Genomic DNA, 24,343 nt, shown 5'->3' with positions numbered 1-24,343 from the left:
TGGCAAAAATGTTTCCTCTTTAAGCACTTCATTACTATGTAACAATTCTAAGAGAAAGGCTTTAGCTTTGGTGCAAGAGTGGCATTCCGCAGAAACTTACATTGGCCGAATTTCCTTTTTTCTCTCATTTGCAATTGCACCAGCTTCCAATGGTGTTGTTAGAACTTTTCCAGTATTAACCAGCTTCCAATGGCTGAAATATTGATTTTTTTGCTCAATAAGCCAAATGAAAACTTTTCCAGCATTAACCAGGAAAATTTGTTTATTTCTAGGCTCTAGCCTCACCAGAGATTCAAAACTTGAATTTTGATTCACCATAAATGTGGATTGAGGATTGAAATTGTTGAAAAATGGACCAACAACCTGCCCTCAACTCCATCCTCCAAAATCCAACGGAATCAAGATGGACCGACTAAATGAGAATAAATTAAAACTCCAATTGATTGACGCTAAAAAAAACTAACAATAGTATCAACCAAGCAGAATCTAGAATTAGCAAACACAATCGTGCATGAACCACAAAGATCGAAGTATTACAAAAATGAAAGTGTAACTGTCTCTTAGGCTAAACACAAGTCAGGTATCACAAAGATATTTAATATTGCATTCCTTTTTTTTTTTAAATCTTGTCCTAACTGAATGCGAGATTGCAATCCCAATAATAATAATAATAAAAGCTAAGAAAAGTATCATGCTGTTTGAAAACCTTAGATCATTTTAAAGTTCATTCCGTCCAAATAATCAAATATAATTTATCAACGCAAGTAAATAACTTATGTTTAGAGGTGACCTTTATCAATCAATACTGAAAAGTGCCTCAAGTTGACTGGTACACATGTAGCATCAATAGCTTTTCCTCACATATATGGCAGTCAATCTCATACTCATCATATTCTAAGCTGTCCCAATCAGGCCCAATACACATTACTTGTTCACCCTTAATATCAACATCACCTCCATACAATTTAAACAGCTCCACTGCTGTCTCTTATATCCTACAATTTCCATTCATGCACAAAACAGAGAGCCCTTTGCAGCCATCTCTCAGAGCCTGCAACCCTTGATCACATAAATTTCGGCAGCGATTCACATGAAGTTTCTCTAAATTGTGGCAGTTTAACCCAATGGCAGCCTAGCCTGAAACCCTAACCTCATGGCACAATGCCAGGTTCCACTCTTGAAGTTGAGGACACCCCTTTGCAATTGCAACAATGGAAGCATCACTAACAGTTCTACACATTCCAAGACTAAGGATTTTAAGCCTCGTTGCAAATCCGTTCCCAATTGCTGCCAATCCATCTCTGAAGTTCAAGTAACTTAAACCAGTGACGTTTAAAACCTTAAGCCCACCTCCACTAACAATTGCTGTTAGTCCCTCTGGTTCAAGATTACAAAATCCAGCATCTATGTAAACCAGAGTTGATGAACAACCACTTAAGCCAACACCACTTATACCCCTGCAGTTAGATATCTTAATTGCTCGAAGCTGACAGCATCCTTGAGAAAGGATTTTAAGCCTCATTGCAAATCCGTTCCCAATTGCTGCCAATCCATCTCTGAAGTTCAAGTAACTTAAACCAGCGACATTTAAAACCTTAAGCCCACCTCCACTAACAATTGCCGTTAGTCCCTCTGGTTCAAGATTACAAAATCCAGCATCTATGTAAAACAGAGTTGATGAACAACCACTTAAATCCCTGCAGTTAGATATCTTAATTGCTCAAAGCTGACAGCATCCTTGAGAAAGGGGTTTCAACCGAGAGTCTGAAATACGAGGGCAATAAGCAAGATTCACATGCCTCAAAGCCAAGCAAGTGTTAGCTAAAGCTTCTAGCCAAGCATCAGTAAAGTTGCATCCATAAAGACTAATGATAGTCAAGGAGGGACAACCATTACCAACCAGGGAAAGCCCATAATCGGTAATTGCAAAACAACAATCCAGACATAGGGTTTGCAATCTTGAACCATAGGATTTCAAGTAGGTTAGGCCTGAATCAGGGAGCTCTATGCAACCAGAAAGAGATAAATACTCTAAATGCTGAAAACGGATGAGTATCCTGTATAGATGGAATGAGTAGATGTCAATAGAACTCTGAGATAACGAGGAAGGGCCAATAATACTGAAAGAGCATGGAAATTGTAGGGATAGACGATTCAAGTTTTGAATACAAAGCCAGCAAGGTAGGCCAAATGATTCACGGTCAGCCCTGCAGTCAAGATAAATGAAAATAACAGAGAGGCAATGATTAGGTACGTGCATGATCCAAGAAACACCATCCATTAAAGGCTCTCCCATGTCAACCTTGTTAGCACTCCTCTGAAGGCTGTATAGCTCGGATCTTTATAGCAAACTTTTTATAAGCAGCAGCAGCAGCAGATGAGTTTGGAGAGTCAAAACCACAAAAAGCGGGTGCAGCTCCATATCCATAGCCTATATGAACCCCACATTTACGACAATGAAGTTTAGTTTTTGAATGATAACAGCCCCAACTGAAAGGAAAGCAATGCACTTCATTGACCTGAGTTAATCGACTAAGATCAACAGATAGAAAGGAGATGAAACCTTTCTTTATGGATTTGCGATATTCAGAGCCTATGCCAGAGGTGATTCGGTTGGAAGATGTCAAGTTCAAAGGGTATCCACAAGACCCACAACTGCAAGAAATGATCATGAAATAAGTCAGGAGAGAAAGATCAACAAATTCTACCATAAAACATAGCCAAAATGATGTGGGAAAGTGTCAAATATCGACCTTCGATCTCAAATGATGTCATGATGATGAGCACGATCAAAAGTCTTTTAAATCATGTCATCACGAGAAACCATTAACCTACATAATGAGATTTAGCAAGCAATATCACAGGAGGGAAAAACAATTGCCAATTGATGAATAAACTTAAATGAATAAAACTATCATAATTTTTCATTTACTCTACAGTCCAATTACTTCAGTTCAATCTTAAACATCAAATGAAGAGTTCAAAAGAAGCAGCTTTCATGGGATTCTTGAATATGACAAAATAACATTCAAAGCAAGAAAGAAAATCTTGCGCTTGATAAAAATGCCATGATTTCTGGGTTTTTAGCTGAAAACCCAGATAACCCAGAAACAAAAAGATTGGAATTGAGCAATGAGAAAAAAATATTGAAGAGGATTTGAAAGCGCAATTACCTGTAAGACACGTCAGCTTGGAACATCCTCTTTGAAGATCAGGGAAATAAAAAGGAGCCCATTATAGTGGAGGGGGATTTTGCAATGGCAGAATCGTTAATAAGTGGTGTTGTCGTACTAAAAAATTAGTCGGGGGCCCAATCAGATCGGGAAGATTGTGGTTGGTACAGACTACGGATACAGGGACGGAGAGTTTGGGCTTGTCTTTTTCAACTTTGGAGAAGCAGTTTTCAGTTGCGTCAAGTATTTGACTTTGAAGATACTTTTATTGAGTACTCTATATAAAATTATAGAAATAACCTTTTTTTTTTCAAGAACAATTATCTCACGTGAAGATTTTAAATTTCAATTACAACTTTTTGTATTGAGATATATCTAAAATAATTTATAAATTAACATGACAAATAAAACGATATTTAATTTTTTAATTTTTAATAAAATTTTAAAACTTTCACAATAATAAATAAAATAAAAGATATTAAAAATTCAATCACGTTTATCACTTAAGTAGTATTTAGTATTTTTTATAAGATCATCATAATAATGTATATTTATTGAGGTGATTTTATTAACAAAATGATTTTAAATAATTTTATTTGGTTTAACTATCTTAATAAATAAATATCAACGTATTTGATATTATTAAGAGTAAGATATTATTTTCTTTAAAAATACATAAATAACTATGAATATTGTAATAATTACATAATTTAATGATTTTAATATTATTTAAAAAGAAAAATTTGTTAAATATTAGTAACATTTTATTTATTTTATAATAAAATATTTTTAAATTATTAAATTAAAAATATTTATTGATAGATAAATTAATTTTTATAATATAAATTATGTAAAAAATATTTGAATTTACAAAAACTACTTTATTAAATCCATAACAAAAGAAAAACAAAAAAATTTATATTATATATAAAATATAAAAAATATACAAATTATTTTTAAACTTATTATAATAAATATTAGTTTTAAAATATAAATATTTATAATAGAAAATAATTATAATTAAAAAATAAATTTTAATTTATATATTAAATAAATAATATTGATAATTATTAATTTTACGCATAACTTAATTTTGGTTATAAAAGCATTTTTTTTTTTTTGAAAATTAGATTATCTTTTAATATAGTGATTTTATTACTCTTGATGATCAAAGACCACCGTCTATAAAATCTTTAAGTACTTATTAAATAAAATGATTTAATCACCATATATATTATTATTATAATTTTTGAAATAATTATCTCATGTCAAACAATACCTTAAATTTTAAGCTCTAATTTTGGTCAAAATATTGTAAGTGATAATTAATTTTAACTTTTGTTAATATAAAATAATTTATAATTATATATTTTTTATAAAAATTGAATTATAAAATATTAATAAAATTTATTTAATATTAAAAATTTTAGAACATACGGAATCGATTTTACAGTATAAATTAATTACTTGAATTTGTTAAACTTAAAAAAAAAAGAATGTTACTTTTTCAAATTATCATACAAAATCTTAATATTATTTTACTTTTAGCTGACAAAATTACAACTACGATCATCAAAACTTTATAAGATATGGGTTACTTGTAACAAAATAAAAGGGAATGCATTTAATAAAAATAAAGAGAATTTATATGCTAAGTGTTGATTTTTTTTTTGTTATTTATTGCGTTACAAATAATAAACCAACCTAAAATATAAAAAAAATAAGTTAGAAAAAAAAATGAGAAGTATCTAATCTGAATCAATTAATTCAAATTGATGTTATTATATATATATATATACCTTAATGGTTAAAGTTTTGATAATTGAATTTTCACATTAATCAAGTAATTTTGAAACTTTTTAAAATATAATATTAAAGCATTTATGTATTAAATAAATATTTCATTTGTGGTACATTCATCATATTCATATATAAAATATATATACATAAGATAACATGTAGGTATTTTATTAATAAATAAAACAAATACTAAATATTAAAATAAAAAATTAATTAAAAGTAAAATATGTGTCAATTTTTAATTTCTTTTGCAAAATTAAAAAATTTTAATAATATCGTATAAAAAATGAACTATAAATTATAAAGAAATTATTTCATGTGCTAGCAAAGTTTTAAACCTCCAAGTTAGTAGAATAACATATATTTTTAAAATATATTAAAAAAATAAAATCTTTAATTAAAAATAAATATGTTTCATTTTATTAAGTTACTTGTAAAATTAAAAAATTTTATAAACAGTACAAAAAAATGAATTATAAATTAAATACCCAACTTATTTGCCTGACGCCTGTTAGAAAAAATTGCAACCGTGTAACCTCCTAAACGTGTCAAAACTTAAGGCCGGGTGCACCAGCAGAGTCTACATTGATAGGTAATCATGTCCATTAATTAAAAAAATCAATCGTCACCGTTGATTTGCTCCCATAAAGTACTCGCTAGGGTTTTAGAATAGAGCCCCTTTTTATTTTACACAGTCTCTAGGCGCGGCTGCTAACCCTGAGCTCAAAGCCATGGTAACACTCATTCTCTTCACATAGTTTTTTTACTCTTTTTTTTAATATTTGCTCTCATTTTTGTGATAATTTAGCTTCGCTCATTTCGATTCTAAATCTCATTTTGCATAATGTTTGGCTTTCTGCTTTTAAGGTCGTTTTGTTCTTCGTTTTTGTTGCTTAAAACTTATGAAAACATGAAAGAACTGAATCTCGGATTCATCTTCTAAGGATGTTACTGTTTTGCTTAAGAATCTATTGAATGAGTTTCCTGTAATATATTTAAGTTGGAAACCCGAAGATTATATGTAATTTAACTAATTTCAAGTTTAATTTGGATTTTTTTTCTATTTTTAGTTCATGTTCCTTTTTGCTGAATTGATAAGAACAAATAAACTGATCTGAGAATCCAAATCAGCAAGAAATTAAAGATGTGGATTCCTTTTATTAAAAAAAAAAAATTAGGCAACGAGTTTTCTAAGTTGGTTAAGTGTTATTTTACAGCCTTACGTTAAAGCTCAAAAGAGTAAGTCTTACTTCAAGAGATATCAAGTCAAGTTCAAGAGAAGGCGAGGTATGATAGTTTTGCCTATGTACTGAATGATGATATGCAAATCTATTACTTGCTTTGTTGAGGTTTTGTAATAATTGTTTAAATGTTGTAGAGGGCAAGACGGACTATCGGGCCAGGACCCGTCTTATCAATCAGGACAAGAATAAGTACAACACCCCAAAATATCGATTGGTTGCACGATTTGTATCCTAATATCTGACTGACTGACTTACTTTTTCTCCTTATTGTCATTTGGTATATGATGTGAGTTGCAAGAAGCAATTGTTTTTGTTATTTCTAGTGAATTGTTTGTCTGGTTGATCTATCGGTTTATCGAGGGTATACGGTTAAGACGTATTACAAGATTTTTTATAGGCAATTAAATCGGCTAAAATACCTTGATTCTTCTTTCATGCATGATGTGCTAATATGTTCTATATTTCCTATTGGGTATTAATATCAAGATATTTGGGCTGCAAGTTAATATTTTAACCTTAACACATTTATTAGTCGAACAAGGATATAATTGCACAAGTTGTACATGCTAGTATTGCTGGTGATATAGTTCTTGCAGCAGCTTACGCACATGAGCTTCCTCACTATGGACTTGAAGTTGGCCTTACAAATTATGCTGCAGGTGTGCAATTTACTTTTGTAAATGTTAGAATGGTCTTTTTCCCCTGGTTGAGAATGTTATCTAATTTCTTGATGCTTTGAGCACAGCTTATTGTGTTGGACTCCTTTTGGCTCGCCGAGTACTGAAACAGTTGGAGATGGATGATGAGTATGAGGGAAATGTTGAGGTATGTCTCATGCTTTTTAAGGTTCGATGAAATATGTTTAGTTTACTACTTTAATTGTATATGTATAATAAATATGTTGAAATTATGTATGTCATTTGTTCACAGGCAACTGGGGAGGACTTCACTGTTGAGCCAGCAGAGAGCAGGAGGCCTTTCCGCGCTCTCCTTGATGTTGGTCTTGTCAGAACAACCACTGGTAACCGTGTTTTTGGTGTTCTCAAGGTATAGTGGAACCATTTTCTATATATTTGTCCTTTAGTCAAACTTTATTCATTGGTTTTTCTTCTTCTAAATCTTTTTATGTAAGTTAAGAATTCTTTTGATCATGTGTGCTAGTCAAGTTTTCAGTGCATTGGATGTTTCTCATTAGCGTTCATTTAAAAACACATGTATCTATGTGCATAAGCATGGTCTTTTGTCGAGGTTGGGCTCTTTATTTATGGAGGAACAGCTTTGTGCATATTGGGGCAAATATTTTATATGATAAGATTTTGTACTTGTTTTTTTATATTATTGCTTTTAAAATTTCTAACCGTACTGTCTTTCTATTCAGCTTTAACATATTTGTATTCTTTCCATTCCCTTTTAGGGAGCTTTGGATGGTGGAGTTGATATTCCTCACAGTGAGAAGAGGTTTGCTGGATTTGACAAGGACAGTAAGCAACTTGATCCCGAAGTTCACCGGAAATACATTTTTGGTGGCCATGTTGCTGCATATATGAGGGTAAGATTTAGAGTTTATGAAGTGGTGGTTAGAGGAGAATAATAATGTTGTTGAAGCTCTCTGTCTCTCTTTTTTTTTGTTTTTTTTTTTTTTTTTGGGGGGGGGGGGGTGTTGAGAAAGGTGCTGAAGCTTGTTGCTGTGTTAATTTGGACACTGTTTCATTTCTTATCTGTCTGTCTGTAAGTCTCTCACTTTGTCAAGTTGACAGACTTTGATGGAAGATGAGCCAGAGAAGTACCAGTCTCACTTCGGTGAGTACATAAAGAGAGGCATTGAGCCTGAAAACATGGAGGGAATGTACAAAAAGGTTCATGCTGCTATTCGTGCAGATCCAACATGTAAGAAATCTGAGAAGGAACCTCCCAAGGAGCACAAGAGGTATAAATTCTTTCTCTTTCTCTCTTCATGCAATTTATTTGTATGCATAGTTAAGACAGCCTATTAAATCAGGCATTCTGAACTAGTTTAGACTGAAACAAAATTTTTTATTATTCCCTGCATGTTCAAAGAAATTTTGGTTTTTTAAGAATTGAAAGTCTGATGTAATGTCCTTCTGCATGATAGGTACAACCTGAAGAAGCTGTCTTACGAGGAAAGGAAGGCTAAGTTGATTGATAGGTTGAAAGCTCTTAATTCAGCTGATGCAGTTGAAAATGATTCTGACGAGGATGATGATTAAGCCGATGGTTTTGGGCATATTTTGCCCGCCTATCTCTTTTATTTTGCTGCTATTACTTGCGTCAAAAACCAAAATCTTGGCTTGTTTGTTAGGGATGAGAAACTAGACTTTTTGGCTGTGGAACTTCTTCTTTTTTGGGGTTGCTTTTTCAGTTATTTGGTACCTTTATTATATAAGCACTATTTGCCATGTCAAAATCTTCATTCCGATTACCTTTTAATATCTGTCGACAATTTAAAATGTTGATCTATTTATAACCTTCCATGGGGACTATAACTCTATAGCATTGTCTTTTTTTTTTTTTTTTCTTTCTTTTCTTCTATTAAGTATTTGAAATTTTCGTTACATACTTTATTCATTGTTCTTTGATCTTTTACCGATACAGCTGATCATAACAACAAAATACATATTATTTTTATTTTTGTAATAAAAATTAAAAAATATTATTTTATTACTATGGCTTCCTTCAATTAAGATAAAATATGAATAATGATATAATTATGTAGCACTTGATTATTTTTGGTAATCTTTAATTTATTTTTATAAATAAAGGTTAAATATAATCCTTTCAATGTCTTACTTTCTATTTTTCTTTAACCAAATGTATATTTTATTTTCATTTTTTTCACCATTAAAAATCTAATTATCCATATTTTCACTCTAACTAAGCACGTTTTAACTTTGACAGTAAAAATACTTTTCAACAATTCTCTTTTATTAACTTGGCCGTGGAAGACTGTCCAAAGTTAAAAAAGTCACAAAATTGCGAAAATATGAATCCATTCAAGTAAAATACTAGTAACCAACTAATCAGGAAATACAGCTGCATCTATTGAGAAACCTAGTTGCTCACTTCTTGCAATCAGCTGTTGAGAAACCAAGTTCCCTTTACTTTTAAGTCAGGTACATTCAAGATGAAAAGAGAGATCAAACTAGCACAAGAAGAAATCTGAATTATGATGCAATCATAGGACCAACATAATTTGCCTTCGGTAAAAATCAGTTCAATACTTGATCATCCAATAATCCAATTGCACATTCAAGATTGCCATAACATTCTCCACCATCTTTTCGTTATCTACAGAGAGTGAAAACTTGGAACATGCGTATCATTTTCACAGCAACCAAGTATTAAAATGCCTTACTCATCATCGTCTGGATCAAAATCTCTAATCTTCACATCCGCATCTTCACCATACTGAATGCAGTTGTCAATTTGAGCCAAAACATATTGTATGCTGTAAAAGTCAGAACAAGTCAATGATAAAACATGTTAGAAAATAAATTGTAAAACAGAGGATCCACTCAATCCAATGACAATTTATGTGTTAAACAACCTCCTCTCTCTCTGCGTTTGTAAGTGTTTTTTACTATTAGTTTCCCAGAAAGAGAAAAGTCGCAACTGGTTACACAAGCATAAGCACTCCCAAGAAATTAATGTTCCTTACAGATCATGAGTTGCATCTAAGGTGAGTGCAATCAGATGAAATCTCATGTGCAGGAGTCTAATCCACCTGCACACCCACCATCACACAGACAAATAAAGAGAGAGAAAGAGAGAATGCACCTGCTTTCCTTCCTCAAGTCAAGTGGAATAAAGCTCACCATGCTATATTCATCCACCTAAAATGCAAAAGAAACAATAATGTGATAAATATAACAAATCCAATCAATTTTAAACAGCGACTACTAAGAGAGAAAAGAGTCATAATGTTGTTAAAAGTTCGACCAGAAGAGCCAAATATCAAAAACAGTGATACAACAATTGATTCAACAATACGTGTTTAAAAAAAATCTTAAGACATCAAAAGAGTTCTTATGTAAATGTAATGAATACCATGCAAAGCGCGCAAATACTGGTAGCTTCCATATCAAGTAACAGATCAAACAACCAAAAGGTGAAAATAACCCTTAACTTCAACAACAAAAACTTTGCTACAAAGAAAATATGTTTGACATATATTCAGTCAACTGGAAACCAAATAATGCAACTTTAAGGGCAATTACCAAACAAAATAGGCACATCTATGGTATGGTTATAGAAATAATTGAAAAGAGAACCTTCTGAGCATTCCAAGAGACTATAAGATATTGCTGAAATTAAAAAAAGAATTAATTAATTAATATCAACCCCCCCTTAAAAAAAGAATCCAAATATCCAACGGAAAGTTAGATATTGGATCCTGAATGACTAAGTATCTCACCAGCTCAATCAAAGATTTATTTAGCTTTTTAAACTGAGGAGCCATCCGTTCATTCAACTCCGACAGCAGAAGATGAGGCTCGGGATCCAAGTAGCTATGATCAACAAAGACATTGGTTAAAGAAAAACAAAAACAAGAACAAAATGAAAGAAAATAAATAGAACGCAGGTTGGAGAAGAGTAAGTGAAAGATGCAAATGCTCACTTTTCTACATCCCTCTTGTTTGTTACAAGGTCCATTTTGGACAGGATATTAACATGTGGTAATTCAAGCTGGACCATTGCAGAAAGGGATGCCATGCATCCACTTATGAACTTGGTAACATCCGTGATGAACTGACACAAATAAAAATTTAGAGATGTTAAATGTGCATAACCAATAATAAGACATGCCAACTAAATTTGAAAAAGAGACAGGCATTTGGGAAGATGCAGAGCTGACAAACCTGTGAATCAAGCAAGTACACAGCACACACATTAAAATTCTTGCGCTTCAAGTGCTCCACAAAGTTACGGAGCACTGGTACATGTGAAAAGAGTTCTATCTGGCCTATAAAATAATTGAAAGTTAGCAACATTTATCCTCATTTGCAGTACAGTTCAACAAATAATACATCATAGCAGACAACCTAATTCAGTAATACAATACCCAAAAAGTAGACCCCTGCGAAGTTAAAAAGCAATAAACTTAAAGAATAAGTTTCAAGCTTTTAGTTACAAAATACTAACATACACATCCAAACAAGATTAGATACCAGGGCAATCAAATACTAGATAGTCATCATCCAAGTAATTTTCCAATTCTTCAGTCAGCCAATCATCCAGGTTTTCTTCGAGATGTCTAGTTGTAGGTTAAGGTTTACATTTTTGCTCCCAAAATCTAATTAAGAAAGGAATAAACATGCACTCTTCATATGACAAATAGAAAGCTGAGAACACAGGCAAGTGGAACAAATTAGTCTGCAAAAAAACCTCCACAAACATTCAGAGCCGTTTAAACACTTCAGTACAAACAACAATCCAAATTAATGCAACATAACATCATTCAATAACAATAATAATAGCAATAGAGGCTTTTACAGTAACAACAATCAAGATAATGGCAAAATACAAAAAATGAAAATTCCCTTTATAGAGCAAGACAAGAATAAAAAAGGGGGAAAGGATACTCCATGCAGTATATAAGGCCACCATTTGGACCCAATCCAAGCTCCTCCATAACATCATCCAAACTAATAAGCTTGCTTATATCTGCAAACAACCAAAACTCAAATGCAAAAAAACCAGAGAAAAAGATAAAATCAATAAGAAAAATGCAAGCAAAAGGTTGATTACCCATGGCTACAGGATAGTCAAAATTTTCAGCAGCAGGATCTAGGTTCACAATATGTATTGACCGTCCAAGAGTTTCACAATGCTGGTACAAGCTAGAGCAGTAGGTTGACTGATTCCAAAAACAGAATAGCCACTTTAGTATACATTGTGGTGAAAATAAAAACTTGGTGCCTAACAGACCAAAGACAGTAGCATTCTTTTTTTTTTCTTTTCCTTCTAGAAAGAACCAGAGAACCCCGGGATGATTGACCTCATTTCAAACCCCTGAATAGAATGTTTGATAGACTAACTCACCTTTCCACTGCCTGCAGGACCAATTACTAGTTGTGCATAGCCCATGATAGCTTTTCGCACTTATCAAGCTGCTTCACTAACTCAGAATGAACAGATGGAAATGAAGATCCGCAATGATGCAAGAATTGCAACAGTAACATATGCAATACACCAAACACCGACAGCGAACAACAAATTCAAGAAATCAGATTGGCCCATAAACCAGTGGTGAGAGAGACACACACAACATTAGATAACCTGATTTATCAAATATCAAAGAAAAAACAGGAATCACATTTTAATTCCATTATCATGCGTTAAAACAAAAGAAAAGCAATCCCACCAAGTAAACAAGAAAATCCCATTCTCAGCTTTAAATACTGATAAAAAATTTTAATAAAACAATATAAACCTGAACTGGATATAGGCAGAAATCCTATGTACTAAAACTAAGCAAAAGAAAACCCATAAAAGAGGACAAAAACAGTTGACAAAACATTAAGAAAGAAAAACAGAACAAACATAGGCTAGCTGAATCTCTTCACAAAAAAATTTAATCGTTTAAGAAGAGCAACATAATTTAAATAAGCAAGACTTCAATACCTTCTCAAAAAGGAATCACAAAAGCATAAAAACGAAAAGAAGAATAATGTTAAGGAGAAAATCAGTAGAATACCTGAAATCCCGAATGCTGATTTTCTGCTTTGAGAATGGGGATTGAAAGGGGAGCTTTTGCTTTTATTGTAAAGGAGAAGACTATGAAGACGAGGCTTTGAAGGCACTCAATGTATTTTTAAATACAAATAAATAAATATTTAGGGCTTTCCGGCTTTGCCTTCATCGGTCGTACAAAACCGCAAAACGCAGCGTTTTGGTCAAAACGACCAAAACATTTTTTAAAATTTTATTTTATAAACACCTTTTTTCTCGTGAACGAAAAGCATAACCCAAATTTTCAGCTTAGGTGATTGAAATTTTTGATTAACTTGATAAAAGGTTAGGTTTTTTTTTCCTTAAAATTTTCTTCTTTAGCAGCTCTAAATTATTAGATAATATTAAGAATACCCTTTCAATTTGTGGGTTCTGTTCGAATTTCTTTTTAATAATAATTTAGAAGCAATTTCTTATTTTGATTCTTAATAATGCCATCGTGATTTTTTTTTTTTTAAGTTGGAATATCTGTCAAAGTCTCCTTCAAAATAAAGGATTTTCAATTTTGTTTGGTTGATTTTGGATGCAGGGAGCGAAAAAAATGGTTCCTTTATTTTTATCTGAGCCAAACTGGGATGATGAAGCTGGTGATAATGAAACTGCCCATCAGATAATATCGCTTTTAAATCAATTGGGTTCAGTTATTTGGTCACTGATGATCTCTGGAGGTCGTTCTGAGGCTCGGCTATGGCTTTGCAATGCCGTTTCGAGCATAAGTTCCATTTCTCCTCACCAACAGAGAGAGATTTTTATGAAGCTGTTGACATCCAAGCCAACAAGAAGGGGTTTAGCATCTCAACTGTTGCAATTGGTTTTTGAGAAGAGGCCAAGAAAAGCTGGCTCTATCTTGGCCAACAAAAGTTACTTGCTTGAAAAGTTTTTCCAAGGCAAGTTGGTTTTCCTTTCCTTTTCTTTTTTTTTTTTTTTTTTGATGGTTTGTTTGGTATGTTTTGTTTATTTTTTGTTGCTTTGTTATTTTCTTTAAAGGTGAATTTCATCCTGTAGAATGGAAAGTAATAGTAGCTACAGCCAACTTCCTTAAGCTCCATGTTTTAGATTAGTTTAAGTACTGTTTATGCATTCTTTTCTCCAATGAATGAAATTTTGTGTTTCTCAATTGCATAATGATTTTTATTAACCATTCTACTGAAATTTAGAAGTTGAGATTACTTTGAATATTATGGTTTTCCCCTAAGTTGGTTCAATTAGTATGTTTTGTGTGATTTTGTTGTACCTATGCCCTTTGTGAAATTGGATTTCATTCAATAAAATGCTATCTAATTGGTAGCTCCCACATAATTCGTTAATCAACGCATGTATTTAGCTTGTTCAAGAACGTTAAAGTACCATAGTTACGCATGTCAGGTTGAAATTAGTGTGAATTTTTATGGTCTTCTGATTATTAATCTAATAATGAATGAATCATGCAGGGAACCCAAAGCGAATAATGCAATGGTTCGCTAATTTTGGAGATGGAGGTGGATTGGAGCACAAAAAAGGTGCAAAGGCATTGTCTCAATTTGCTTTTGTAAATCGGGATATCTGTTGGGAGGAGCTTGAGTGGAAGGGAAAGCATGGGCAATCACCTGCAATGGTTGCAACAAAGCCTCATTACTTTCTTGACTTAGATGTCCAACGAACAGTGGAAAATTTCCTTGAAAATGTGCCTGAATTTTGGTCATCCAGTGAGTTTGCTGAGTCACTAAAAGATGGTGAGATTCTATTCATGGATACGAAGTTCTTTGTGGAACTTTTTGTTGAGTTAATATATAAGGAGGATTTAAGAGATTTATGGGAAGTCATAAGTGAGTTTCTTAAGGAGGAATCGTTCTCATCATTGTGCCATCACCTTCTTATCTCTCTTGAGGAGGGTGAATTCTGCATCTTTCTGGAATTGCTTCGTAGATATATCAATCCAAGGATGGAACCTAAGAATTTTGGTAATCCATCTTACCTCCTGGAGTTTATACTTTATAAGTGTGGTGATTCTAAATCTTTTGAGAAGCTACTTCTGTTTAATGCTATTATCAATGAAAGGAGACAGCTTCTTCGGCTTGTAGATGATGAAGAGTGTCAGGATGAAAATGAGCAGGTCAAAGATATTGTATCACAGATGTGCAAACTCTCCACTAGTGCGAATACTTTGACTTCAATCCTTAAGGAGTGCTTCAAAACAAAAACCATAGAAGCAATGAAATTGTTAGGGCTCTATTCTTGGGTTATTTATTACAGATTGTCAAAGGAATGCCATATGCTGGGATCCTGGGAATCTATATTTGTGAGTAATGGGATAAGTTACCACAGATCTGATAAATATTCTATACTTCATCATGAAGGCTCTGTAGAAGAAAGTGATTCTGCAGAAGATGATAGAGCGACAATTAAGCGTAGAAAGAAAAAGAAAAGCAAAAAGAAGAGAAAAAGGGACTTTGATCATGATGATAGCTATGACAATGGGCTGCTGGATTTTGATACTTCAGATAGCATGTTGGGGTTACAATCTGGCGGTGGAAGTTGGTTGCTATCTATTGATGATTTTTCTACATCATGGACTAATGTGAGTTCTTTACCCTTATCGTTATATGTGTTGTTAAACTTTTCATTGCAATGGAAGTGGTTGCAACTTTGCTTTTGAAATTGTACATGTTCTACTAAGTTAATGTGGTGAGGAATGTTCATGACATGCCGAGATATTCTCATAAATCTAGTGAACAAGCCATTTTTGGTAGGACATATTAAGTTTGGACCACAAGTGCTACGTAAAGAAGCATTTATCACTCCTACTGCATGAACCCAAAATGAATAACAAGGAAGAAAAAAGGAACTTGGGTTCTTTTACTTTTTTATTTCGATAAAATCTATATAATATGTCTAGTTTTTCCCCAAATTAGTTGATTCCAGAGAATGGTTATTACTATTTAACGCAGAGAATAATCATTTTAGTTATGAAGTTCTCTGTCACATTCTATGTTAGTGTTTCACCTTCTTTGGTACTGGTTTTTTGAGATGCAAGTTAAATTAAAATTCCTTATTTCTTTCCTCCTTTCACATTATATAAAAGAACTTGTAGAAAATTACGTTAGAAATAAAAATCTAGGAAATGTGAATGTTTATTGCTCTGTCAGAATCCTTTTAAAAGAAGGGGAAGTAGAACATTTAATTATGTAGGGGACAGAAGTATTTTCAAGCTGTCATTTTCATTCTTGTCTTTACTTTTTTTTTTTTTTTTGGTTATTGAACCTTGTTGACTCATCTGGTGGTTTTTTGATCATAACATTGCGATGATTGTAGGTCGATTTACCAGAGCACCTTTCAAATTACTGCTTGTCTACATGGATTAAGTGGCTTTTTTCCAAATGGAGTAACGTTGCTAATGCTTGGTAGGAGAGCACATCCCTTCTTTGTTATGTAATGTCTTTTATTTGTGAAGCTTATAGATGTGTGCCTTTATAATCAGACAGATATTACTATTCCCTGTCTAAAGCCCTGATTGAGAGCACTTAGCCGAGCAATGGGAGGGGCTCCCCACTTCACTTGTCCTCTGATTTTTCAATGGACCCATACCATGTTCTCAGACAGGCACTAAAACAGTGATCTTTTATATATGTACAAAAGCAGGAAAGCACAGCCAGGTTTTAGTGTTGATGGTTATTCCTAACATATTCTGTATGTACAAATTTTCCAGATGGTTGACAAGTTTGTTTATTTGAAGATTGAAGTCTTCATCTGATGGTGTATTTTTGTGGTTTCAACTGATAAAGGATTTGTGCAATGGTGTGTTGCATTTTATTGAGCTACAAATTTACCCTGGACTCAGCTTTGAAATTTGACTATTTTGTTGGCTGATTGGGAAACTTTTGTTGACTAATATTGATTTTGATTTGCAGGCTAATTTGATATCGCTGATGGAACCTCACTGTGGGGTTTAGTTATTGCCATTTTCTCTTGAAAGGTATCATATAAAGCTTAATTTCTTCCTTCAAGTTTATGCATGCTAGGCTTTTGATGATTGCAAATACCTAGAATTTTTACAAGGTTGAATGACCTTAAACAAGCTTGCAAGACAATAAAAATTATTCATTTTAGTTAAAAGTATTTTCCTTGTGCGTTGGAACGGGATAGCAGAGTAACATAACTAGGATTGGGGAAGTTGAGATTTGAAGAACAAATGATATCTTATGGGAGCTTTCTGAAGCACTTGGCTTGAGCAGTGAAGTTGGTGCTTCTATAGATCATCAAAAAACACTTGCATTTCCTTCTGATGTTTTTCCTCGGCTAGGGCTCAAAAGCCATTACTGATGTTAACGTTTCGTATGCTGCAGTGAATTTCAATACCCACCAGTGTCTTTTCATCCTTGTTAGGCAAAACAAAAAATGCCCGTTGAGCTTTCAAGTTTCAACAGCCAAGAAATAAAAGCCGTTTTAACATTCAAGTTTTTTCAGCTTGATCTGGAGAGCTCGTTTTCTCTGTGTCGTTTCATGCCTACTTTGGTTCTTTTACAGGATGAAAATGTCTACTGGTGCTTTCACAGCAACTAGAATAGGGAATATCTCTTTCTTTTCTAAAACTTTGCAATGGACACGATGATTAAATAAAACAAGTTGAAGAGTTTTAATGGAGTAACCCGAATCTAGCCCTGTACAAATCATTATCTAATTGAAATGTGTTACATTATTGATTTAGAAACTTCAGTCCAAATTTTACAGAGCTTCATCATCAGAAATCCATTCAATATCAGTTTCAGATTCATTGCTCCCTGCAAGGAACGAAAAAAAAAAAGGCGATAAGTGCTTCCAATGACATCCGAGGAAAGAGCCGATTTTTTTAGGGCCATAAATCTTGTTATGGTAGGTTTGAGCAAAAAATCATTGTCGCAGTCTATTGCATTCGTATTCCTCAGAACGAACGACAAAGTCCCACGAAATTTTATGTTTTCCTCTAGTGTTACTGGGCCTTAAACAAGCTATATAGGCAGTAATGTAACAAAGAAACTTACCCAACGCCACATATGCTGGCAAGCTAACATACTTTGGACATGAGGTCTTGGAAGCCAAACAGTTCCGAGGCTGTAACAGGAATAAATAAGTCCAACACAAGCATCAATTCTATGATAGAAGGAGAAGTTTACTATAGATATGGATGTCATCAGACGATGAAGATGCTTCTGCATACTCAAGAAATCGTGTTAGATATAGGCTTTTTGCTAATCCATATCAAAGGTCCTGATGATGATCAAATCAGTTGCTCTCTTTCAGTTGGATAAAAGTGAGGTTTTTTAGTAGGAAACTGAGAGATCAACACTAGCCTTCTTTAGTAACAACTTTTTTTTTTTTTTTTTGTGATTTAGTGTCTTGCAGACGGATGACAGATTCTTCCTAGCTAAAGGTAGAATCCAAGCCAAGATCAAATACTGTAAACGGTTGAGTATATCAACTGTGAATTGCATGGGGATATAAAGCTTATAAACAAATGACACAAATTGTGACGAGCGAGTGGACCGAATCTAACCTTGAAATCCTTATAGAAGCACAAACGAATTTCCTCCACGGAATCTTTTGAACAAACAACCTCTGGTGTTGCCCGGAAAGAATTCTCAATGGCAGAGACAATGCCTCCAAGAGGATATCTTTCGCTATTAGAAGGAACATATCCAGCTTCATTCAGTATTTTCTGGCATCAAATGGTTGTGCAAGAGAATGATCAGTCAAACTGATAAACAGATAAAACAACATATTATTTCCAATATTAAGTAATCTGAAATATGATTCCAATATAAAATCTTTTACTAACAAACTACAACAAAAAAGTATGACAGAATCAACTTTACTCTGCAAAAGTCATAGGCTTTGAAAGAAGAAATTAGTAATATATTCATTAGTCTTTTAGATACAAAACAGAAGGTAAACCAAGAAGGCTAGGGCTGCTAGGCAAGGCAACAGAGTACCAAATGAATGGCATATGCAGCAATCACAATAATGGAGTTAATTATTTTTGTAATCTGTTAAAATTGGTCGGCAGATATATTTTCCATGCAAGTAGATGGCTAATTGGAGTTTAAACTTCAATAATTTTCATATTAGAGACAGCTCAGTAATATTCAATTCCCTTGTCTTCCAAACCCAATGTAGTTGTGGTTTAGATGGAGCCACATGATACAGGCTAGCAAACCTTACAAAAGCCAATTTCATAAAAGTACACCTTCATATTAGTCTTGATCTTTCAATAATAATTTATGCTCCTTTGGCAAATCTGATTAAACAATTTGCTCACAAAACTGAACTTGATATTCTGGGCAAATACCTAGTCACTTTAACAACAAAGTATGTTCCAGTAGTATAAAGGTTATATTTTGAAGTATGAAATAAGTAATAACTCTTTTTAGAAGAACCAAGCAGCCCCTTGGAGAATTTTAAAAGAATCTACAGATTCATGCCTCAGTTGAAGCGCTAAATAACTTGCTCAGAGTGGCAGAGATGCAGCTTACTCTTTCACTAACAAAACTATCCCAGCAATAGATCATTTAGGGCTGGAAACCAAACACATGCAACATAGAACATGGGCATAAAAGCAAAGACAAACTTTTTTTTCTTAGTTAGCATTCAATTATCAAGAATTCAGAAAAATTAATGAACTTCAACATCATCTCATACTTTTGGCTACTTAATGGGAATATGCGTTGACCACAATAAGAATGTAAGAACAATTGGTAATACATTTTGGCTTTCTGGATAAAACTTTATTCCTAAAAAAAGAGTTACATGCACATACCAACTCATGATGATGAATTTTTAAGGCACAAACTGAACAACGGAAAAACATAGGGTTGTTTCAGGATGTACAAGATTAAACAAGCTATTCTAAAACTTACTGTGACATTGTATTTGAAGTAAACATTAAGGGTTGTTAAAAAGTAGCTGTATTCATCTCGAATTACTGGAAAGGAGCAAGTTCCATGCTTCTCTGCGAGTGAAAATGCAATACTTATAAGCAGCAAATTTACACTCTTCTCTCTAAATTTTATGCTTGCAAGTGCGTGTTCAACAAAATTTAATCAAAATTATTGGCTGATGTATTCCTTATTAAAGCAGCACATGTGCAAGGTTACCACCAAAGTTTGATGCATGGAGCCAGGTAAATATATATAAATAAAAGATCATCATGCCTTAGGGAATTTCACATTCCACTCTTGTTTCAAAGGAAAAATATCTTGCAATTCATTCACTGAACACAACCCTTTAATATATTACATCACAGTAGCTATCTAAAGGATCATATACGTAGACATGATACCAATAAGGAATTATTATTGTGATAGGATGAAAGGTATCATAAATCTCACTTGTTATTATCTAAAATATCCCAAATCCAATCTCCAAATCATAAATCACAAGAGAATCCACTATGTCTCATCATAAAACATGGTAATTGGCTTTCATCTTTTTATTAAAGCTTCATGTTCATTCACATATCCAATTATCAGTCTCAACAGCCCTATGAAAAGCAAAGGAAGCAACCTAGGTCATAAAAATGTGGTCAACTACTAGGCACTGCATTCCTTTTATTTTCCTTTCATAATTTTTGGTCCATGGTTGGCATCTCAATGTTCGGTAACATATTTTCCCTTCACCCATCTGGTTTGCTTAGGCTTGAACCTATGACATATAACATGCCATGCATTTTATATGGTAAGAACTGTCAATAAGTACTGGCATTCACGTGACTTTAGAATTGCACTAAAATAAGCTATTTTAAAGAGGGTTCAGATGTACAGCATGCACATAATCTCATTAGTTATTATCACTACTAATATCTTACACTTCCTTTCCAATTTAAATAGAGGAACATCTATAAAATGAACACGAGATATAAATCATATCATGTGACAAAAAAAGCTGAAGATACTTACCCCACTATCAACGAGCATCCCCCATGTCAGCCATCAAAGAGACAAGAATGAAGCAATTATTAGTTTTGTGCCATTGAGGAAGGGGATCATTTAGCAACATATAGAGATATAGAACTAATATCCACCTCATGAGCCCAAAATAACCCTTTTCCACTGAAGCAAGTTGATGATTTGCTACAATATAAGGATGGCCAATACTTCTCAAGCGCGTCCATCAATGTTGAGATCTACAGGCATTTAGCAACAAAGATCAGGCACCAAAGCCAATTGATGTGACACATGTGCTGAATCAAATACACTGAACAACAAGTAGAAATATATATTTAATGTCGGGAACTGGTAGAATGAAAACATGTGCCAATATAACGGCTTTTAAAATTTTGACTTCAACATTTTCCAGAAATCAAGCCAACTTTTGAAGTTGCAAATAAACCAAGATAGGATCTTGTGCTATAAACTTCTAAGAGATCTCTAAGCTATAGATGTCTTAAAAATAAAAAGAAGAAACTATACTATTGAACTGAATACTTATACCAATGACATAGTATCACAAGGTGTCACTTATATCATCAGCACATGCTCGGTATACGTGGGTGCCAGATTCCAAGCTGCATTAGAAGAGCTAATAAAGAAAAAGTTGCTGTGCAGGCTTTAAAGCATCTTTATACGTAAGCCGATTTTACAAAATACAAAAGTTCTAAGGGCATAAACGCCACTTCAAATGCACTAATCAAACAAGTTTCGGAAGGATGTAATTGCAACCTCTTTGACATCAAACTGAGATCGGAAACAACAGGAGGGCCAGGTTCCATCATTATAATCCGGCCATAATCCATCTACCAAGCAGATAAAGTTAACATCAAAATCATACAGTTATACCTTCAATATACCAAAATAACTGTAATTATGTTCATAGTCAAACACTTACGAATGGTAAATTCAGTTGGAGAATTCGAGCTGTAAGGAAAAAAAAAGAAAAGAAAGTACATCATGAAATTGGCCTCAAACAAATTTTGAAAAAATTGACTGATTTACCCTCGGCAGCAGCCATTTGAGGAGCAGCAATGGCGAGTTCGGTGGCAGATGGTGCCAGGCCATTGAAGAGACAAAGCGAAGTAATCGAACTCTCTCTGAACTCCTTCTACGCTTCCATTGACGCCAATCATCGAACAGGTAGCCACCATTAAGGTGATGCAGAGTAGGATTTGAGCAGAGAGTGACGCCATTGTCTTTAGCTTTTTTAGTTCCTAGAAAGTTGCCTTTATAGAAGGAAAGGAAGTGGGTACTGGGTTGCTGAGGGAAGGATAGACTTGTCATTTTACCATTGTTGCTTTAACGGACAAACCAGATGCAATAATTGAATCTTGAAAGGGATATGCTTTTGCTTGGGTATCGCTTTGGACAATTCTCTTTTTTCATTGGCCAATGCTACACAAAAATTCTGCCAATAGTAACCCATAAGAATTTGACAAATTTTATTACAAAATTTTCTTTTATGTTTTTTGTAACTACATTAGTGCTTGTCTGCTTAGATATTCTATATAGCACATCTATACTGAAAAATCATTTACAAAAATAAATTTATTATTTATAAAAATAATAAATTTATTATACTAATTCATAAAAAATTAATTCTTTTTTCACTAAAATAAAATTTATGTTTATTATTTTTTACTCATTTGTTTTTAATATTATAAATTTATTTTTATTTTTATCTATTTAATATTAAAATTTTATATTTTATAATATTGATGTACAATACTTTTTAATGTTTAAATATAAAAAATAAAATATTGACTCAAAATATTAAAAATATAGGAGCATTAGGCCTTTAAAATAAATATATATTCATTTTGAAAAAAAAATGAACAAAGAAATGAAATGGACAAATAATATTAATAGCAATGGGGTAATTTTTTTAATTATCTTCCAAAATGGAGTAGCTGAATTATTTTTATTTTATTTTTTTAATTGTTTGGGCACTAATAATTAAACAATAATAAATTAAAAGATTGAATGCCAATGCAAAAGAAAAAGAAAAAATAAAGGAGGTTATGAACTAAGATTTATTTAATCACAAATATCCAATAATTTCTTTTGGCCTCATTTTCCTTTTTTTCATAACTTACAAGACAATTTTTGGTAGAGAATAAACGTAAAAGAATGAAAGGGGTGGATAGAAAAATAAAAAAATTATATTTTTTGTACTTTGTAAGATAAAACAAAATGAGAGAAAAAATTTTAAAAATTTTATTTTCTATTTTTATTTACAAAACGAAAACAAAATTTTCTAAATTGAAAAAATAAGATAAAAGAAAATAAGAGATGTAAATCAAGTGTGTAAGTTCACAAATTTTTCTATCATTTGTTAAATTTTATGGTTTTATTTTAACTTATAATGATAAAATAACATTATTTTATTTTATTTTATCTTTTTTTTAACTCTATCAAACAATGAATATTTTTTTTTATTTTTTGTCTTTCACACCAAGCATACAAATAAAAAGAAAAAAATTATTTTTCCATATTTTTACTTTAGTTAAAGGATATAAAAAACTTTTGAATTATAATTAAAAATTATTTAATTTTTTATTTTTTATTGTAATCAATAAATATTTTTAATATTTATTTGTATCTAATTATGTTTTTATTAAAAGTTAACATCGTGAAATTTTTTTTTATTAATTAGGATAAAATTTCAAGTGACATTAATAAAATAGATGAATATTTGTCACATTTGTAGTTAATATGTATGAAAATAAAATAAAATAAAAAATTTTCTCTATTTTCTCTTACTCTCTCATTTTATGATCATCTAAGTGTTTAATTGATTGTAATTTAAAGATTGATTGATTAAATTTTGTCAATTTAAAAATTTAATTAAGTCAAAATATAATATTATAGATATAATTGATTGTAATAAAAATATTAAAAATTTTAATAATTATTGAATTATAATTAAAATGTATTTTTTACACTTTAACCTTTAGCTTTTCATTCCTTATAAATTTCTATCTTGTCAACTCTTTTATCCACTCAATTTAGACTTCATTTGTTATGATAGATTTAAAAATAAATTGAAAAAGATAAAAAAAAAATTGAAATGATAAGTAAAAAGATGAAATATAAATTCATTGGTATGTTTGGTAACAAATAAAAAATAAAAATTTATATATAAAATTTCTATTCATTACTCATATAAATAAAAAATAAAATTTTTTTATTATTCGCGATTTAACGTGTGTTTGGCTAGGAAGATTTGTGCATGGAGGTGGAATGATTGATACTCTAACTGTTGAACTTTGGATATTAGTATTACGGTTATGATCTTAAGCTATTTTGAGATAAGAGCTTTCGTTTTGTTACTTGAGAATTTGATTGGACATTGAGAATGTTGAAAATTCGAAAGAATCGTTGTCATTTTAATTATTATTATTATATATTCAAGGCTAAATTAGAAAAAAAAAAC

At 32.2% G+C, this 24,343-nt stretch overlaps 5 protein-coding genes and 1 pseudogene across 19 annotated transcripts; 2 read left to right on the top strand and 4 right to left on the bottom strand.

Annotated features, from left to right (window-relative positions):
* Positions 1-493: 493 nt before the first annotated feature.
* Positions 494-3,261, bottom strand: LOC111283788 (F-box/LRR-repeat protein 12-like). 8 transcript variants are annotated; one of them, XM_089750286.1, is made up of 5 exons: positions 3,174-3,261; positions 2,754-2,831; positions 2,564-2,655; positions 2,259-2,431; positions 494-2,057 (listed from the first exon to the last, which is right to left on the bottom strand). In XM_089750286.1, exons 4-5 carry the CDS (start codon positions 2,294-2,296, stop codon positions 1,721-1,723), a joined length of 375 nt encoding a protein of 124 aa, XP_089606412.1. In that variant the 5' UTR covers positions 2,297-2,431; positions 2,564-2,655; positions 2,754-2,831; positions 3,174-3,261; the 3' UTR covers positions 494-1,720. The 8 variants fall into 8 exon arrangements, with proteins under 8 accessions (XP_089606412.1, XP_089606409.1, XP_089606410.1 ...); XM_089750283.1 differs by having other exon boundaries at positions 494-2,207; positions 2,303-2,431; positions 2,520-2,655; positions 3,174-3,251; XM_089750284.1 differs by having other exon boundaries at positions 494-2,207; positions 2,303-2,431; positions 3,174-3,251.
* LOC149512860 (uncharacterized protein At4g08330, chloroplastic pseudogene) lies at positions 2,307-3,199 on the bottom strand (annotated as a pseudogene).
* A 2,384-nt stretch (positions 3,262-5,645) lies between the features above and the next one.
* Positions 5,646-8,726, top strand: LOC111305503 (large ribosomal subunit protein uL18-like). The gene is made up of 9 exons (XM_022903107.2): positions 5,646-5,707; positions 6,191-6,260; positions 6,352-6,443; positions 6,750-6,876; positions 6,963-7,042; positions 7,148-7,264; positions 7,632-7,766; positions 7,975-8,144; positions 8,331-8,726. The coding sequence occupies exons 1-9, from the start codon at positions 5,705-5,707 to the stop codon at positions 8,443-8,445; spliced, it is 909 nt and encodes a 302-aa protein (XP_022758842.1). The 5' UTR covers positions 5,646-5,704; the 3' UTR covers positions 8,446-8,726.
* Positions 8,727-9,208: 482 nt separating this feature from the next.
* LOC111305500 (GPN-loop GTPase 3-like) lies at positions 9,209-13,040 on the bottom strand. Of its 2 annotated transcripts, none has more exons than XM_022903103.2 (10): positions 12,933-13,040; positions 12,278-12,514; positions 11,984-12,092; positions 11,818-11,899; positions 11,404-11,489; positions 11,095-11,198; positions 10,854-10,984; positions 10,650-10,743; positions 10,013-10,068; positions 9,209-9,683 (listed from the first exon to the last, which is right to left on the bottom strand). In XM_022903103.2, the coding sequence occupies exons 2-10, from the start codon at positions 12,320-12,322 to the stop codon at positions 9,587-9,589; spliced, it is 804 nt and encodes a 267-aa protein (XP_022758838.1). In that variant the 5' UTR covers positions 12,323-12,514; positions 12,933-13,040; the 3' UTR covers positions 9,209-9,586. The 2 variants fall into 2 exon arrangements, with proteins under 2 accessions (XP_022758838.1, XP_022758839.1); XM_022903104.2 differs by having other exon boundaries at positions 12,278-12,353.
* A 75-nt stretch (positions 13,041-13,115) lies between these two features.
* Positions 13,116-17,591, top strand: LOC111305499 (uncharacterized). 7 transcript variants are annotated; one of them, XR_016331563.1, is made up of 7 exons: positions 13,116-13,252; positions 13,497-13,854; positions 14,398-15,524; positions 16,259-16,347; positions 16,429-16,741; positions 16,855-16,919; positions 17,093-17,591. XR_016331563.1 is itself a non-coding variant. In XM_022903100.2 (5 exons), exons 2-5 carry the CDS (start codon positions 13,509-13,511, stop codon positions 16,862-16,864), a joined length of 1,572 nt encoding a protein of 523 aa, XP_022758835.1. In that variant the 5' UTR covers positions 13,116-13,252; positions 13,497-13,508; the 3' UTR covers positions 16,865-17,062. The 7 variants fall into 7 exon arrangements, 5 of the variants coding, with proteins under 5 accessions (XP_022758835.1, XP_022758837.1, XP_022758836.1 ...); XR_002692025.2 differs by lacking the exon at positions 16,429-16,741 and having other exon boundaries at positions 17,290-17,591; XM_022903100.2 differs by lacking the exons at positions 16,429-16,741; positions 17,093-17,591 and having other exon boundaries at positions 16,855-17,062.
* Positions 17,509-22,161, bottom strand: LOC111305502 (ribonuclease 2-like). Its single transcript, XM_022903106.2, has 9 exons — positions 21,910-22,161; positions 21,803-21,831; positions 21,637-21,710; positions 21,000-21,101; positions 20,875-20,878; positions 19,837-19,928; positions 18,477-18,638; positions 17,965-18,034; positions 17,509-17,724 (listed from the first exon to the last, which is right to left on the bottom strand). The coding sequence occupies exons 1-9, from the start codon at positions 22,098-22,100 to the stop codon at positions 17,669-17,671; spliced, it is 780 nt and encodes a 259-aa protein (XP_022758841.1). The 5' UTR covers positions 22,101-22,161; the 3' UTR covers positions 17,509-17,668.
* Positions 22,162-24,343: the final 2,182 nt, after the last annotated feature.

The sequence above is a fragment of the Durio zibethinus genome, chromosome 21 (genome assembly GCF_047325235.1).
Source record: "Durio zibethinus cultivar Kanyao isolate XHJ-2024 chromosome 21, ASM4732523v1, whole genome shotgun sequence".
Lineage (NCBI taxonomy): Eukaryota > Viridiplantae > Streptophyta > Magnoliopsida > Malvales > Malvaceae > Durio > Durio zibethinus.
This window is presented reverse-complemented; position numbering and strand designations above follow the sequence as displayed.

Bases quoted from the DNA above. Each gene is read 5' to 3' on its own strand.
- LOC111283788 (XM_089750281.1), bottom strand. From the start codon at position 2,296: ATGGGAGAGCCTTTAATGGATGGTGTTTCTTGGATCATGCACGTACCT.
- LOC111305503 (XM_022903107.2), top strand. The intron at 6,444-6,749 runs GTATCCTAATAT...CACATTTATTAG, and splicing joins ATCGATTGGTTGCACGATTT to TCGAACAAGGATATAATTGC. The intron at 8,145-8,330 runs GTATAAATTCTT...TCTGCATGATAG, and splicing joins CCTCCCAAGGAGCACAAGAG to GTACAACCTGAAGAAGCTGT.
- LOC111305500 (XM_022903103.2), bottom strand. From the start codon at position 12,322: ATGGGCTATGCACAACTAGTAATTGGTCCTGCAGGCAGTGGAAAG. The intron at 11,490-11,817 runs GTATCCTTTCCC...ACCTACAACTAG, and splicing joins GGCCTTATATACTGCATGGA to ACATCTCGAAGAAAACCTGG. The intron at 9,684-10,012 runs GTGCATTCTCTC...TGACTTTTACAG, and splicing joins GACTTGAGGAAGGAAAGCAG to CATACAATATGTTTTGGCTC.
- LOC111305499 (XM_022903100.2), top strand. From the start codon at position 13,509: ATGGTTCCTTTATTTTTATCTGAGCCAAACTGGGATGATGAAGCTGGT. The intron at 13,855-14,397 runs GCAAGTTGGTTT...TGAATCATGCAG, and splicing joins GCTTGAAAAGTTTTTCCAAG to GGAACCCAAAGCGAATAATG. The intron at 15,525-16,258 runs GTGAGTTCTTTA...CGATGATTGTAG, and splicing joins TTTCTACATCATGGACTAAT to GTCGATTTACCAGAGCACCT.
- LOC111305502 (XM_022903106.2), bottom strand. From the start codon at position 22,100: ATGGCGTCACTCTCTGCTCAAATCCTACTCTGCATCACCTTAATGGTG. The intron at 21,102-21,636 runs GTTGCAATTACA...AAATGCCTGTAG, and splicing joins CTCAGTTTGATGTCAAAGAG to ATCTCAACATTGATGGACGC. The intron at 18,035-18,476 runs GTTAGATTCGGT...TTCCTGTTACAG, and splicing joins GCTTCTATAAGGATTTCAAG to CCTCGGAACTGTTTGGCTTC.